Source organism: Tenrec ecaudatus, chromosome 15 (genome assembly GCF_050624435.1).
Source record: "Tenrec ecaudatus isolate mTenEca1 chromosome 15, mTenEca1.hap1, whole genome shotgun sequence".
NCBI lineage: Eukaryota > Metazoa > Chordata > Mammalia > Afrosoricida > Tenrecidae > Tenrec > Tenrec ecaudatus.
The window spans coordinates 23,337,685-23,355,045 of NC_134544.1; the positions used below are offsets into that span (position 1 = coordinate 23,337,685).

At 40.9% G+C, this 17,361-nt stretch overlaps 1 protein-coding gene across 1 annotated transcript in view; it reads right to left on the bottom strand.

Annotated features, from left to right (window-relative positions):
* The window catches only part of DCC (DCC netrin 1 receptor), an 824,140-nt gene that overhangs the window by 375,393 nt on the left and 431,386 nt on the right, over nucleotides 1–17,361 (bottom strand). Inside the window, exon 7 of the mRNA XM_075533227.1 lies at nucleotides 11,205–11,361. Coding sequence (XP_075389342.1) covers nucleotides 11,205–11,361 — 157 coding nt within the window. The remainder of the gene's footprint in view (nucleotides 1–11,204; nucleotides 11,362–17,361) is intronic.

A 17,361-nucleotide genomic window follows, 5' to 3' on the forward strand; every position in this document is an offset into this window, starting at 1 on the left:
TGCAATATTGTGTCTCTGAAAGTCCGAGTTTCCCAGAACGGCTCAAAGTGAGAGCAACAGTGATGATCCAGCACCTGGATTTTAAAACCAGTGCTATCTTAGTGGGCAGGTAAGTCCAGAGGTAATGCATCACCAGATACACAAAATGGGAATGGAATTCATTTTTCTTTGTCATAATTTTGGTCAGACCTTATTAAAAAAATCTGCTTTTATATTTTTTGAATTGTTGAAAAATAAAAGATCTTGGGAAGGTGGGGGCATGCCTTTTATTGAAAAAGAAAATACAAGTGTTTCAACATTTGGTATTTATCCAAAAAATAATGGTTGCAACAACAAAGAAAAAGTTAATTTGGCATCAAGAAGCTGGTTTCCAATGAGGTTTGCTTGTTCATTTTTCTTTGTTGGGTTATAGCCTCTTCGTTCTTAATAAATATGATTCATTTCTGCATCTACTTCCCATTTTGCTTTCTTGGGATGCACCCTTTTATTCTTCTCTAGATGTAGTAACTAGCTATTAGCTTTATGAAGACAGATTTCTGATACATGTATCCAGCCTGTACTTTTCTGATGAGCATCCAATTCCCATTTCCAATCCTTGGCTTCACATCCTACCACCGTTCATGTCAAACCCATCACCTAGTTCTTCCCACTTCACTCACTGAATATATCTCAAAGGTGTCCCTATCACTCCATCTCTGTGGGCCCCTAATTCGTCTGAGTTGCCATCACCTCCTGCCCAAGCTTCTGCAAAATCCTGGTGAATCTGGTGAACGGCTTCCTGCCACCACTTGGCTGATCTCCCTTATAATGTCCACGCTGCCATGGGAGAATCGGTTCAAAATGCAAAGCGGGTCCTGGTGTGCCCATCATATGTGCTTCTCTTCAACCTCCCAATTGAAGCACGCTTCTTTCTTTTCCAAGGATTACTATTAGGGTGATTATAACGCTGAGATTTTTGGATTCTCACCTTACTTTAGTCTCACCTTACTTCCCCTCCCACATTGCTCCAACTTTTGAAAGCCCCTTATATGAATAAAGGGCTATTTATATATGCCACTCACTCCAATGTGCCTCGAGTCGCTTCAAGAAGACAATCACTCTTATCGGGTCTCGTGGATAGTGTGCAACCTTTTTGAGGCAGAAAGGCAGAACATGGCACTTGGCTGTGCAGCAGAGCAGGGGGCTCTGAGAGGAAGACTAAGTTTGCCAAGCCTTTTTCACACCAAGGCCAAATGCGGGGCTCTGGCTTCCCAGTCTCATTTTCTTTCCATCACTGCACACTCCCTTCCTGGATAATAAGCTTCCTCGGCCGCATTATCCTCAAGTCTAAAGATCAGGGGAAGAATATGTAAGCACCACGTTGACAATGTGATGCACAGTGAATTCTAAAATGAATCCCCCATGTCAATCATAAAAAGCTGGCCTTTCATCCTGAGCCACGTGCCCAGGTTGTCAGAGACGGCATGAAGCCATGTAAAGCATCCGGTGCTGGAAGCTGAGAGACCTGTGCAGCCTTTGTTGGAGCACAGAATAGGTGTGTGACCTTGAACGAGTCAGGGGTATCTTGGAGCTTTCCCAGCTGGGTTTGCAAAATGAAGATATCAGTCTCTTATCTGCCTGCCTCACATGGTTATTATGGGGATGAAAGGGAATGATGTTCATAAACGTATTCGAATGCTCCCACCTGAGCTCTTGTCCTGCTTTGGATGCACCTTTCTGAGAAACTCTTGAGATCACTGGATGAGACGCCTTCGTTAACATTCTAGTCCTGATATTTATGAGCTGTGGAGCTTCGTAGACAGCTTTTTTTTTTTGGTTTGGTTTTCCATTTTTCTGAATGTAACAAAGCATGCTCCCTTGCCAAAGAGTGATTGTGAGACCTGTATTATCGGAGGATCACACAGGCAATGACTGTCCTCTCTTGGGAAAGATAGTTTCCAAGCCAAGCAATATTTTGCTGTTGTTGTTGCTCATGGCACACACTAATAGAAATCGAGTGTGTCCAGTGTTCCATTACTTGCTTCTGAATTTGTTAGCCACCACATCCTTATAAAGGAGGTGCAATGATCTTCCCATAAAAGAGAAGTGAGGGGTCAGGGAGTGAATAAGAGACCCCAAGATGACACCACCGGTGAAACTGCCAATCCGGAATTCACAGGCAGGCAGTCAATCCCATAGTCACCTGGTCTTGGTATTTAGAGTACACTGAGTCACATTCCATCCATGATTATAGATTACTGAATTGGAGGTCGAACATGTACCTATAGGGAGTTGCTGTTTGTTAGGAGTGGTGTACGTAGTTCTGATTCACAGCAACTCGATGTACACCTAGACTCACACACATTCACTACACTGAGTCAATTCCAACCCTATAAGACAGAGCAGAATGGCCCCTGTGGTTTTTCAAGACTAACTCTCTACAGGAGCAGAAAGCCGCGTCTTTCCTCTGCACACATAGACAAGGGGCCTTCAGAACATTCATGGTATGATGGAATGAGAAGATCATGAACCTTTTCCACACCCTTTTGGAAGAAATTTTGCTTTATCAATGGCAAATACATGATGCAAGTCAACTTAGCCATCAGAAAATCAGTGAAGAGAAACACGTAGAATTTAGGAATGGCTTAGTATGGAAACAAAAGCTTAGTTCCAAAACAAAACAAAAAATGCTTAGTCCTCTTATCCATTAACCACCTATGTGTGCTAGGAGCAGGATACACTGGGTGGTCTAATTAGTTGGTTTCTTCAGCCAATAACCCAGAAATTGGAGTTCAAGTCCACCCAAAAGGTGATTTTCTAATTCATTAAGAATGTTTTAGTGCACAATTCTACTCTGACACATGTGTTGGAATGGACTTGACTGCCACTGGCTGTTAGTTAGAAACACTGCAGTGTAGGAACTGTGAGCACCTTTTCTGGTATCACACCCACATTCTCCTCATGGCTTCCTCGACTCCTACCTATGTACCAGAAGTGTCAGTGTCTTCTTTATACGGTAGCATCTGGTTCATGCTCGGATGGAGGAGACACTCATTTATATAAAATGTTTTGGCTATTTCCATTACATTCAACTCAAGTTTATTACTGTCAACTTGACTCTGACCAGAGCAACCCTATACCATCAGTGCTAAATCGATGCTTGCTATTTTTATTCATTGCAATTCAATCGAGAGTTTGGTATGTGACTTTCCCTTCCCAGTAGTCAAATATTTCAGTGATCCAAATAGCATTTTCAGTTCTAATGATTTTCAGATGCTGTAGTATTTGTGAAGCAATTGGTTCATTGTGAATTCTGGCTTCAGGTTCGAAATGGATGCTGCTCCCTGACTTACGCAATGAAAGCTCCTCCAGGGGCTGAATGATACTAATATATTTTTAAAAAGTTAAACATGGCACTTGCCTTACTGGCACTGTTAACTGTCAGACAGCAATAATGATCATCTGAGTTAGAGTAATTTGCCTGACAAAGCCATTACTAATCTGAGGCAAATGCTAAATCCACCACCTTTTAAAAAGCTATTGTGTTAAGGAGCTAAGTAAACCTACAGGAGCAAACGAGCATGCGAGCTAATCGCTTCTAGACATATGGTGTCTATTTGTTCTAGTTGAGAGCCAGAACACGCACATGAAAGGGGGTACTGGAATCAGATTTCAATATCAACTTATTTTTTCTCAATTAAAAAAAGTTTTGTTTTAGTTTGTGTTTTATTGGATCACAGCCAGTGTATTCACCCTCCTCAGTATCACAATTTATTTTATTGGTTCAAGAACAATCCATTTAGGCCCAAACATCTGTCTCTCTGCCATGTTGATCATATTTGCTCCAATCAACTGGCCTCTCAAGGCATGGTCCTGGCACTTGAGTAGAGATTGTAAGTAAAGTCTAATGTCAATCATAAGACAGGGAACAACATAGACACTTAACCAAAGATGAAACAGAGCAAAGGGTAGTAAATGGCTTGATAGGGATGAAATGCAAGAGGGAGGGTATGGAGAAAATAACGATTTCTGATCTGGAGAACCATGAAGAATTTACTATGGCAATTGACAACTGAGGGAAAGTTAGGCATACACATAATTGTCACTGAGAAGATATGCAACAAATGCGGTCCTCATGTAATAGGCTGTACTTGAGCAATTCAGACACCGACTACATTCTCTGAGCTGTGCAACTCTGCACACTCTCCACTTCTGAGTTATCCCTCCTCCATGACTATCAACTGCCTCCTTTCTGATGTTCCAAATTGCTGGTGTCAATTTGATCCTATAGAGATAGAGGTGAACTCACTGCTGTCCAGTTGATTCTGACTCTTACGACAGGGTAGAACTGCCCTGTGGGTTTCTGAGACTAACGCTTCAAGGGAAGAGAAACATTCTTCTTTCGTCTACACAGCAACTGGTGGATTTACACTGCTGACCTTGTGGTAGCAGCCCAACTGGCAACTCGTTATGCCATCGACTCATTGGTGAGTTTGATTTGGGGGATAAATTATAAAGAAGTACAGTGCTCTTGGTACAAAGTTAAAAAACAAACAAACAAAAATAAGCCCAAACTGGAGAGGGTCCAGAGACAGTGGAATCCTTAAATACTTCTGGTGTGACTGAAAATGTGCACCCACCGTAGAAAGCAGGATGGCACTTCTTGGAAATACAACATGACCACCCCTCTGCTTGGTATGTAGTCTAGAGCAATAAGGTGGCTTGTGGCCACTTATCTGAGTAATGTGAACTATTCAGGGACTCTATGGATCAACATGAGAATGACATAGACATAGGAGAGGGTAGGGGTCAGATGAGACCTCCAAGAGGAGGTGACACTTCAACATCGTTTAAGTAGACGCTAGCAAATGATTCAGACAGGCTTCTGAGGAAAGGAGAGTTCCACAAGAATGGAATAGCAAGTGCAAGGGTTTTGAGTGAGGAAGACTCTAGAATAAAAAGGAGTCGATGAGAAAGGAGAAGAACAAAGAAGGGTGTTAACTGAGGAGGATAGCAGGGCCGATAAAAAGAGGCCCATTGGGCAGGCACTTTAAACCATTGGACATTTTGTTTATTGTCTGAGTGAGATATGCCAAATTAATGCTCCCTTTGCTTGTCCTAGATGTAAAGTAATATCCTTGTTTTATACTTGAATAAACACACAAAACTCATATAACTGAAAAAATAGTGCTACCATTTTAAAATCCAGTAATTTGGACTTGGGTAAAATATTCTTAACCAATGATGAAATACCACCTCACACTTACACGGATAGTAAAATTTGAAAACAAACAAATAAAAAGCTATAACAAAAAAGCTATTAAAAAAAGCTATAACAACCAATCTTGGAGAAGCTGTAGAGAGATTGGAGGGATTGTAGAAGAGTACAGCCACTGTGGAAAACATTGTGGCACTTGCTGAAACCAATGCCAATAGAAATACCATTCACATCACTGCTATCGAATGGATGCCTACCCTATCGGCAGGGTAGAAATAGCCTTACTAATCTCCCCAAACTCTACGGGAGTAGAAAGTCCAGTCTTTCTGCTGGGAAAGAGTCAGACAAGCCTTCACGTTGCGCCCTTCTTTGTCTAGTCTGACACCACGTAGTCCTCCCATGCTACTCTATATCTCTACTATGCTGGGTTCAATTATGCATTTCGATGGTGACACAGAACTCACAGACAACCCTCACAATTAAGGAGGTTTATTAGGGAAGTTAATCAGTTATCCCACATCAGGATCAGCAAACAGTAAGGACATAGGCATTGGTTTCCTAGGGCAGAAGCCAAATATCCCTCTGTGGTTCGTAGCCTCTCAGCAATGTGATAGCCAGTTCGCTGTCTGGTTCCCAGCCTCTCAGCCGCATGGGAGCCAGCTCTCTGTCCCGTGCTGAATCTTTCAGACAGACAGCCTCTTGGTCTTGGCCTCCACGGATGGTACGGCAGCCTGCTGTTGCTTTGTTCACAGCTGCACAGTCTGGGAGCAGAGAGGAGAAGCTACTCTGTGTCTGTCTGGGTGCTGCTCTTCGGAGTCTGCTCTGCTGCCACAGTCTGTGATGCAACTGGTCTTGGACCCCTTCAGACAGAGATCCTGAACATGCTCTTCCAAGGGCCGCAGGGTTCCTCTGCTCTACAGAAGGCTCATTTATAGAACCAAGGTGGTAATGAACTAGCCAATCCCCTTTATAAGTTATACACACTCTGTGTGCATAGTCTCACCCAAACAGTTGGTGAGAGTTGGAGACTTGGGTAGAAGAGCCATATTAAGAAAGGCCATGACACCAAAGACATCGCTATTGTGTTCAAAACAAAACAACGCTAACAAAAATGGTTTTCACACCCAAAGACGCATACGCTGAAGACTGGCTATGCTGGGCATGGGGTGAGTAGAGTGGGGAGAAAATTGTTAAAAAGAAGAAAAGGCCACATCTATGTGCCTGGGGGTGGGTGGGAGCACGAATTGGGAAAGTGTCCCTCTTCTGATGGATTAGAAAGTGAGAAGCTATTGCTATTGATCAGGTAAGTGATGACGGGTTTGGCAGAATGAAGAAGGCCTGGCGGAGCTGTGGCAGAGATCCACTTGACAGGATCTGATGACTCATGGGGTACAGAAAGGCAGGGCGAGTAAAATATGACTTTATTTTTTAGCTTGGTCAATGAAATGAAAGACATTAACGTAAAGCATCTGAAGAGAGGAAGACTGTAAGCCAGGAGGAGACAGAGCATGGTTTTTGACAGGTGCAATTTAAGGTGCCTCTAGGGAGTCCACGTAAATACATGAAGGCAGTTGGGCAAGAATTGCTATCTTCAGTTTTCACAGCTGCAGACCTGGGGATCCGCAGAGCTTAGGAGATTCATTATAAGGTCACAGAGTTAAGTAGTTGCAGAGATAAGACTGAAACAAATGGAGGCTTCTTCGTGGTAATGAATGACATTTGAGAACCTAAGAGTGGCTATGTGTGTATTTCTTTCCTTTCGTTTCAATGTCAGGTCAAATTATGAAGGAAGATCTTTGCAAGGGTCTACTTTAACAGCTGTGAGAAGGAAAAGCTTTAAGTTCTCAGCATGAGAGAAGTTAAATTGCATTATCCGAATGCTGCACTATAGCATTGTGTGCAAATTGGCACTCAGATGAACCCAACCTAGAGGATCCATATTGTATTTTGAAAGGTTCCTAAAGTTCACTATCTATTTAAAGCACTCACACTTTGAGAAACTAGAAGTCTAGCATGCCAGTGTCTACTTTACTCCCCAGACTCTATTAGACTTTAGTGGCCTGTAATACTTCCTACTGCCATCTGAACCAGTTTCCTCCAGAGGAATGATTCTGGCAAGAGCCAGAATTAGTGGGAACATAGCCTGTGAACAATTGGTCCCCACACGGTGCTTCTCATTCCTCCTCTTCTTCCCTTGTCCCTCTCTTTCTTCCACATAACCTGTAGCAGGTCATATTCCCCTTGGGGATAAATGTAAACGTTATAGAAAGTGAAGATGCACTTTGCTTGAAGATGAAAGGAGTAGCTTTCGTCTCCCCCAAACCACTGCCCAATCAGGTATCTCGTTTAGACCTCTGTATAAGAGAAGGTTTAATAAGGGGGAAAAAGTGTGAAACTCAGAATTGAGTCAAGGCAAGTGACTGCCATTTTACAAAGACTGTATTTGCCCTCTCAAAAGCACTCATCCATGCAGGTCATAGTGATGCCATTCCTGCCCTGTGTGGCTGACACATGTGGAGTCTAGAGCAGGGGTTCTCAACCTGCGGGTTGAGACCCTTTTGGGAGTTGAATGACCCCTTCACAGGGGTCACCTAGGATCACCGGAAAACAAAACGATTTACATTATGATTCATCACAGTATAATATTACAGTTATGAAGTATCAATGAAATAAATTTATGGTTGTGGGTCATCACAACATGAGGAACTGTATTAAAGGGTCACAGCATTCAGAAGGGTGGGAACCACTGGTCTAGAGAGTATGGTATGGGTTCTCCTCTTCAGAAACTTAAGGATTAGCAATATCGAGTTTCTCTGAAGCAAATTGAGCCGTCACACCTTGCTTGGCAAGGTAGAACTCCCCGCCCTAAAAAAAAGCAATGAGGAGAAGAGTTTTCAAATGTGTAAGGAGTGGAATGGAAAGGTCCATTAAGAAAGCTCCTTAGCATTCAGACTCCTTCTCAGGGAGATCTTTATAGTGTGCCATTAGGTCCTAACTTTAATTAAATTTCTTTAACCTTAAATACCTTTATATTTAAATGTACTTGCTCCAATGTTGAAAATTAATCCTATATAATACCGATACGAATGATCTGGCATCTGTTGAGATACGTGTTATGGATTTGCAATCCTAGCGGTATGGAAGGCTAGATACTAAGTGGAAAACTCTTCTGTTTGGTGTTATTGTGGTTAGTTGCCTGAGGCAGAGTGATGGGCTAAGAGCCCATGGAATTGGTGATGAGTGCCTTTGGGCAGGAGGCTGGCTTGTAGAGTGGGGTGTCTCTGGGGCATGCATCAGTTCCAGAGGGGTCTGTAACACTTGCCCAAGTAGGAGAGAGACCAAGGGACTACGTGCCCAAGAGGCAAAGGACCAGCGATAATCTTGCCAGCTACATGACCGAGAAGAAGTGCTGTGAGCAAAAGAACTGTGTCCTTCATTAGTTCTGATAACGACTAGTGGCAACCTCTTGCTGCACTAATAAAGCCCTGTAATTGTGAGCCCTGTCCTTGAGGTCTGTATGGCTATTGCAATGAATTCTCAAATGCACTAAAGAAATAGAGTGTTGAGAAAGGTACAGTTGGTTTCAGAACAGGTAAAGGAAGTTGGAGGTTGAAGGCCTGTCTGGTTTAAATCTTATAGGAATAATCTTTGGGAAGATGTGGAGCTGTCTTCTCTTTCATCCTTAGGTATCCCAAAGAGGTCAGACATGTCACCCACATCGGTTCCTTAATACCTTAGAGACTTAGATCTTGAATTTTAGAAATCTTAAAAGTAGTGAAAATTTTAAAGACAATCTGGAAGATTATAATCTTGAAACCAGACACATACAATTTCCTTTTGTTTATAAAACACTAACAGCCACCTACAGAGTATTAGACTCTCTGCTCTGAGATTTACACATTCAACCTAATTCAAGCATTATAAGACCCTTGGCAAGGAGAGTATTATTGCTTTCTCTTGATTAAACAGTTAAGCAAGGCTCAGAAATGTTGTATCAATAATAGGGTTGAGATTATAATCTGTAATACACTCTATGTACACTGGTAGAGATAGGAACTGGAAACACAGAGAATCCAGGACAGATGATCCTTTCAGGACCAGTCCTGAGAGTGACAATACCAGGAGGGTGGAGGAAAGGTGGGGTAGAAAGGGGGAACCGATTATAAGGATCTACATATAACCTCCTCTCTGGGGGATGGACAACAGGAAAGTGGGTGAATGAAGGGAGATGTTGGACAGTGTAAGATATGACAAAATAATAATAATTTAAAAATTATCAAGGGAGTGGTGAGCTGGAAAGGAGGGGGAAAATGAGGAGCTGATATCAAGGGCTCAAGTAGAAAGCAAATGTTTTGAGAATGATCATGGCAACAAATGTACAAATGTGCTTGACACAAAGGATTTACGTATCGATTGTGATAAGAGTTATATGAGTCCCCAATAAAATGATTTTAAAAATACAATCTATAATAGTATAGATTATATAATTCAAATTTATCATAATACAGTTCAGGACATAATCTTTTTATTACACTTCATTTTCCCAGAAATTATAGATTTGTAGAAATATTGCAAAAAAAGTACAATAGCTTCCCTCATCATTAACATCTTGCGTTCCTACAATATTTTTATGATAACTGATGAACCAAGTTGATATTTTATTATTAATGTAAGCTCAGGACTTACATTAGAGTTCACTGTTGTGTCGTACGGTCCCATGAGTTTTGTCAGATGCATCATGCCCCGTGTCTCCCATCACGGTATCCCTGTCCTTAATCCACCCTGCCTGCCACCCCTTAGTCTTCTTTCCCTTCTCTGCGTGGCCACTGCTGCTGCTTTGACTTCCTCTTTTGTGTTTCGTTTTCCACAACTGAAGGCAATGGATTCATGCCACATGCAACATTTTCAGATGGGCATCTTTTATTAAGCAGTACACATTGACATTTCCTCTATGCATTTGTATGTCTTTATTGCTAATTTTTAAAAAGATATTCCATTATACAGATGTACAGACGTCTGTTTATCCATTTATTGAAGAACTTCTTGATTGCTTCTGACTTTGAGCAATTATGAGTGAAACTGCTATAGATATTTGTGTGGGAATTTTTGTATGAAAATAAATGTTCAATTAATTTGGTCAAATGCCTAAAAGCAGGACCGCTGGGATTGTAGGGAAGCCTATGATTAACTATGATTAACTTTGTATGAAACCGACAGACTGTCTTTCAAAGAGCACAACCATTTAGCATTTCCAAAATTGATGAATGTTAATACGCACCTTTGTCACGTATTTGGCGGTGTCATTGTTTTGGAGTTAGGTCATTCCAGTGAGTATCTAGTGGCATCCTATTCTAATTCTAATTCCCCAATGATTATAGGATGTTGAGCATCATTTCACATGTTTATGTCCCACCTATATGTCCTATTTGTAAGGATATTTTGATAATAATTTAATAGGGTCATTTTCTTTGTTATTTTGGGGCCACGTGGGCATTTTAATCCTTATCATATCAAAATACAGAATCCCTAGAGTGGGCTACACATTGAATTGAGAACCGAGAAGTCACTCTCCGGGGGAAAGAGGAGCCTGCCTCTTCCTGTAAAGCTTTAAAGCCCTCAATGTGACAGGAAACAGATCTACTCTGTCCTACAGTCTCTCTGGGTCACAGTCGAATCGATGGCCGTGAGTTTGCTTTTGTTGTTGTCCTTTTGTATCCATATTATGCTCTTTGCTTACCATTTGGAGAATCAAGGAAATAAACAACTATAATACTATTCTTGCCTATCAAGGAAGGTTTATACAATTTACTTTGATTTTGTAAACAATCTTGTTCTTAAAGTCCAAACACCACCACCGATGCATCAGTCCCTATTGAGTACAGAGTGAAGAGCACGCAGTATAGCTTGTGCAAGACCTCTAAGTCCCTGCTTAAGGTCTCTCACCGCCGTCACACCCCAGGTCACACAGAGACAGCAGATTCAGCTGAACTTTCTTGGCAGTACTTACCTGTTGTCACCTTCTCTGGAGAAAAAGACTGTGAAGGTTTGAATATTCCCTTTTGCTTCTGCAGGTGGACGCCAGCTGAGACGAACAAATCGACTGGAAACCAAGACGGGAACCACATCTCTGGGAGCAGAAGGGAGGACACTGGAGCTTGGGATAGCTAGAGAGGAAGGAGAGGAGGCTGTTAGACGTGCGCGAACCCTGCGTGGGAAATGTGGATGAAGGCAGCCGTGACCCATTAGCCAACAGAACCATGGAAGCAAACCGTTGATGGAGTGAAGATGCTTGACATTCCAAACAAGAGAAAAATGAATCAAAACAATCAAAAGCAAATAACCAAATGTCTTTGGTGTTTAAAGGGTAGCCAATCAATAACAGATATGACTCTAGTACATATTTGTGTAGCTTTTATTACTCTGAGGATCCATGCCAACCTGAAAAAATGTACTGCTTTGGAAAAAAAACACACACAAACAAACTGGAAGAGAACTTGGGTAAAGTGGATTTTTAATAAACTTATGAATTCCAGAAAGACCTTTCCTTAGAAGTGTGGATAATATGATTGAGTACTATAAATGGATTATGTTCCTGTGACTTTAAGTGAGTAGTAGAAATATCCCAAAAAAGAGGCATTGCTACTTGTTAAAAGATGACAAAATTATTTTAAGTAAATAATGCTATACTTTCCAGAACCTTTCTGGAATGAGGCAGAGGATGAAAAAGTAAGCAAATAAGTGAATTCCTGAATGAATGCATATGTAAGTGCACAGATTTTATGTAAAGGAATTATAATACAGAAAATACATTTTAAGTATTTTCAATATATAATCAAATGTATGATGGATAGTTATCCAAAGATAGCTATTGCTTGAGTCCTTGAACATGCTGATAAGAGAATAACCAGAACAGCGGAAGGTTAGAAATATTTTTCTTTCATTTTTTGTTTTACAAAAATATATAAGCTTCTTGTTTAATAAACAGTGAGATAATCTGATTCCTCAAGAACACCAAAAAAAAATACATATGACTCTTCCTATTATATTGGTGGAACAATTCGAGCAAAGTTGATTCTTTAAAATATTGAATTTGTTTTAAAGTACAAAACATGCAACTCAAGCCTGTATATATATGAATTGACATGGAGTCTAATAAGTCTCTAATTTGAAAGTCAAATGATAAAAACTCAACATTCCATAACATAGCCATAAAACTTGTTCTGCTAAGAGCCTGTTTGCACGGTTGTGGGTGCCATAGAAGTACCTTGCTTGTGAGTGTTCTATATGATCCAAGGTTCTGTAAGTACCTTGCTTGTGAGTGTTCTATATGATCCAAGGTTCTGTAAGTACCTTGCTTGTGTGTGTTAACATTAGCACATTAGAAGTTGATAGGTGCAAATACATGTAGAAACTGTTTTCTTGAATTGCTCCGAGTTGACTCTGATTCAGAGAGACCCAACAGGACAAGGTAGAATTCCCTCCTAGGGTTGTCAAGGCTGCCATCTCTAAGAGGCCATCTGTCACATCTCTTCCCATGAAGTGCATGGTGGATTTGAACTGCTGACGTTTCAGTTAGCAACTGACTGCTCTTAACCACTGTACTACAATCACTCTTCTCATGTAATATAGATTAGTAAGATGATGACAGATAAAAATTAAGTTCTATAAGCCATACAAGATGTAATTCCACCATGTTTGCAAAGTATCACTCTCTCTATAGCAGATCTCAACAACTGTCATTGATAAATAAAGCACGGAGTCAGCCACAAATGAAAAGTTTCAGTTTTTCAATTGCTTGAGATTTTTAATCAACTATATTTTTATGGAAAATTTCCATTATCTTTTAATTCCATTTCCTATGAGCTTTTTGAAGGTCCACAAGTGTGTGTGTGTGTGTGTGTTTGTGTATGAGAGAGAGAGAAAGAGAGAATTTATAATCCATCCTTGCAAGACATGTCTATTTTTTTATTATTTGCTCAAGTCCCCAAGTCTGGAGAACATTTGTTTCAACTTTACAGGTGATTTCTAGTAAAAAAGAAAGAAAAAGTACGAGTACTCCTTTCTCTACATTGAATCATCAGACTGGCTTTTGGAGGCCATTCTCTCTAGTTTCCATCAAATTAGTTTTTATTCTTCCACCACTGTTGAGAAGTGCAGGCTGAGTCAGTGTCTGGCCATGGAATGTATTCCCCTGAGCAGGAAAAGGCCCATTTGGGGGTATGGGGCACCTAACGCCACAGTGTTCCCGGAAACACTTTTAACTTGCAATGTATACCAGTTAAACTGTGAAAATGAGGCTTACGGGCTCAAGAAAGCTTTCAAAGGTCTTTCTTTCTTCATGGAGTCTTAGATTACTTCCTTGCAGATCAAATGTCCCCTGGCTTTCCTGCTCCACACAATTTGAAGTAAATGGGACAGGACAGTCAGTCTTTTGTGATGAGGAGAGGAGAAAATCTTGATGGCTGGCTAAGTCGTGTCTCTCTCAAAAAATATAGATGACATGATACTTCTTGACAAATCTTTTATTTTCACAGACTACAGATAGCTCTCTTCCTCTCCCACCATCCCCAATTCTGCTTCTCTTCTACTGCTTCCCTCTGTGCCTGTTTGCACTTGGCCTTCAGCAGTGGGCTTCAGAAAGGTGACATGCGGCCTCTACTCCCTTCTCTCCCTCACTGGCTACACACTAGGTTTCCCCTCTCCTTGTTATTGCATAAGTCTGCCCTTCTCCTTTAACTCCACTGTCATATTACACCCCCTTTCTTTCATTGCTATTACTTTAATGTCTTCCAACTCATACACCTTTTCAATTTTTCCTGTACAGAATAAGTTTATAAGAATTAGTAGAAAATGTCTGTGTTGAGCATTGTACTTGGACCAAGGCTCGAGTGTCAAATTGACAGCACTCAAAAAGATAAGACAGAAAACTTAGAGTATAGTGAGGTTACCACTTAAACTTGTGTAGAAGCCAAGCTTTTCAGCACATTTTTAATGCAGTTTTTGTGGTGAAATTAGGTGCCTCAGCTGATATTCGGGTCAGCTCATACTCGAGTATCTATGGTATGTTATAAGGGAATGAAATTCGGCTGGGGGGAGGGGGAGAAAGAAGGTGAGAATGGTTGCAATACATGAAGAATTTAATCAATGGAATGGATTGAATCATTTCCCTTCCACCCAACCTCCAAATATGTGTCCACTTTGCTGGGCCATGATAATTTAGTGCTTTGCGAGTTATGCATGGTGTAGTTTGGCGGTGGTACCATGCTGTGAACTGATGTGATCAGCTGGTTTGGAGGCAGTTGCGGGGAGGATGCAACAGCCTCACTCAGGATACTGTTCTCAACTGATATGGAGATATCAGGGGGTTTTCTTGGGATGTGGCCTGCATTGCCTGTTACCTTATAAGAGATCAAAGGAGAGAGATGAGGCAGAGAGAAGGGGACTTCGGTACCACCAAGAAAGCTGGGAACAGAGCACATTCTTTGGAAACAGGGTTCCTAGATGAAATAGCTCATAGGTACAAGGAAAGACACCTAATGATCTCGAAGGGATATCAAACTTACAGATGTTGTAAGGAGACAGGGCCTTCCCACTAGAACCACAACAGACAGAAAGCCTGGCACCCTGAATCCAGCTCCCTAAACCGTAAGGTAACACATTACCCTTTCTGTTCATTAAAACCTTCCACTTGTGTAATTTCTGCTTTAGTAACACTATCTAGCTAAAAATAAGCAATGCTTCTGAACTATACATGTAGAAATTATTAAATTGGAATATGTCTTGCTCTATATATTCCCTATAACAACTATATATGATATACAATATGATATATCATATCATCTTCTGTTAGACCTAATATAAAAATCTACAAATTAATAAAATAATGAATAATTTCCATTTAAAATAAAACTACAAAAAAAACCCTCACTGCCTTCCAGCCAATTCCAATTCATAGGGATCTCATATGACAGGGCAGAACTGCCCTTGTGGGTTCCTGAGACTGCAACTCCTTATGGGAATAGAACACTCCTGTGGAGCCACTGGTGGTTTCAAACTGCTAACCTTGAGGTTAGCGGCTCGATGCATGGCCATTAGACTACCACAGGGTTAAGCCTTTCAAGTAATAAAATAATGTTCATTAAAATAAAGATCTAAATGAACATAACAGAGTATCAAGCATTTGGAGAATGTTAGTATCTTGGGCTGGCTAGGGTGGGCACGCTTGTACACTGTCAGTGGAAGTTTGTATGTATATACCATTCTGTAGTGCAGTGGATGACTTAATATGACCCTTCTGCCCCGAGTCTTTATAATTCTCATGGCAGAACTGGGTGGGATTATTCAAATGAGGAGTTGGTGCTCACCTAAGGAGATTGGAGCGCTTGTTAGTAATGTAAATAAGGTATATGGAATATTTGTAGGAGTGGAGTCATACAAATAAGTTACATGAAACCTCATGGGGCTTTTCCAGGTTTGCCATCCTGCAAGGTTTAAAACGAGTCATCCAAGAGGCAGAGAAGGAGGGGAATCTCATGAACATTAAGAAAGGAGATCCAGGGGTGGAGCACATTCTGTGGAACTGGATCCCTGCACTGAGAAACTCCATCATATAGGAGGCAGAAAGAGAGTAAGATTGCCAGAGCAGAGGCAGGGAACAGCGGGCAGGGAAACTGGGAGATCTAGAAGGAGCCAAAGTGGTGCACTTCTGGACCATTGAGAGAGGAAGCTGAGCATCTTAGCGCACAAGGCTGGCCAGCAGATTGAGGTGCCTCTAGGCACTTGGTGAAGTTCCTTTTGCCAACCTACAGAATGAGAACTAGCCCTAGTGATGTAGCAGTGTAGTGAGTTATGCTTTGGGTTGCTAACTCCAAGTTCAGCAATTTGAAAACACCAGCCATTCCACAGGAAAGGGGTGAGAGTTTCTTTCCCCCAAAAGATTTACATATTGAAGACCCACGGGCAATTTCTACTGTGTCCTATAGGATTGCTATGAGTTGGAATTGACTAGAGGAAGTGAGCTTCCAACTTAATCCCTTGGAATCTTTTCTTTAAACAGATAGATGAAAGGGTTTTATTCCCAATTTTTTTTCTAAAAACAATACGATTTTTTGATTACCTGGAAAAATATATTGAGAATTTACACGATGCTAAAAACAAACAAGAAAATTCAAGGAACCAAAGGACTCATATTTCTTAGACTTGAACTTCTTGAAAAGCAAGATTTTTTTTCAGTTTGAAGAGTGGAGCAAATCTCATGGGACAACGAAATACATCCAGCATAAAACAACTCCTACAGTATATGTTCCACATCTAAAACACTACTTCCGACCTCCACACACCCTGGGTAAACAGAGAATGAAGGGGAACTAAACTCAGAATGGAAAGAAATTAAAGAGCCATAGAAGATAATTATCAGATATAATAATCTACATGAATTTCAGCCTCATCTTCTCTGGGACCAAAAAAAGAGTGGGTCTCTAATTACAACACTAACTTCATGGCCATGATAGAGTGGTTGAAAACTGGGTCCCGGAACTCAGGGTTTTAAATAGTCTAGACTTACTGAGAGTACTTCTCATTTTAAAAAATAATAATAAGGTTTATTTTTAAAAACCTTTAACTGCAATTATCCCTTGAGGTGATCATTTAGCTAAATAAGATTAGCTCATAAAATAAACAATATCACCCATGAGTAATGAGCTCCTTTACAGAATCATTTATGTGAGTCTAACTGATAAAAAAATTCTCTAAAGATGAGAAAGTAGAAGGGACAGGGTAGCTAGAGTGCTTGAACTGTTACCACCAGACTGGAAAACATGAAAGTGATGAAACAGTGTGAAATTGGTAACCAAGGTTACAGCAGTGATTAATTTCTGTCAATCAATCCATCTAACTGCCCTGGAGCCCATTCTGGCCCAAAGAGACCCTGTAGATAGATTAGACCTGACCCTGTGGGCCTCCCAGGCTACACATCTTTAAGAGAATGGAGAGTCTCACCTTTCTCTCAAAGAGAACTGGTGGGTTCAAACTGCTGACCCAGTGGTTTGCAGCCCAATATGTCACCCATTATTCCAGCTGGGCTCTGATTAATTATTTGTGTAGAGGTTAAGTGAGAACCTAACTTGCTGTCTAAACTTTCACCTGAAATACAGTACAATACGATT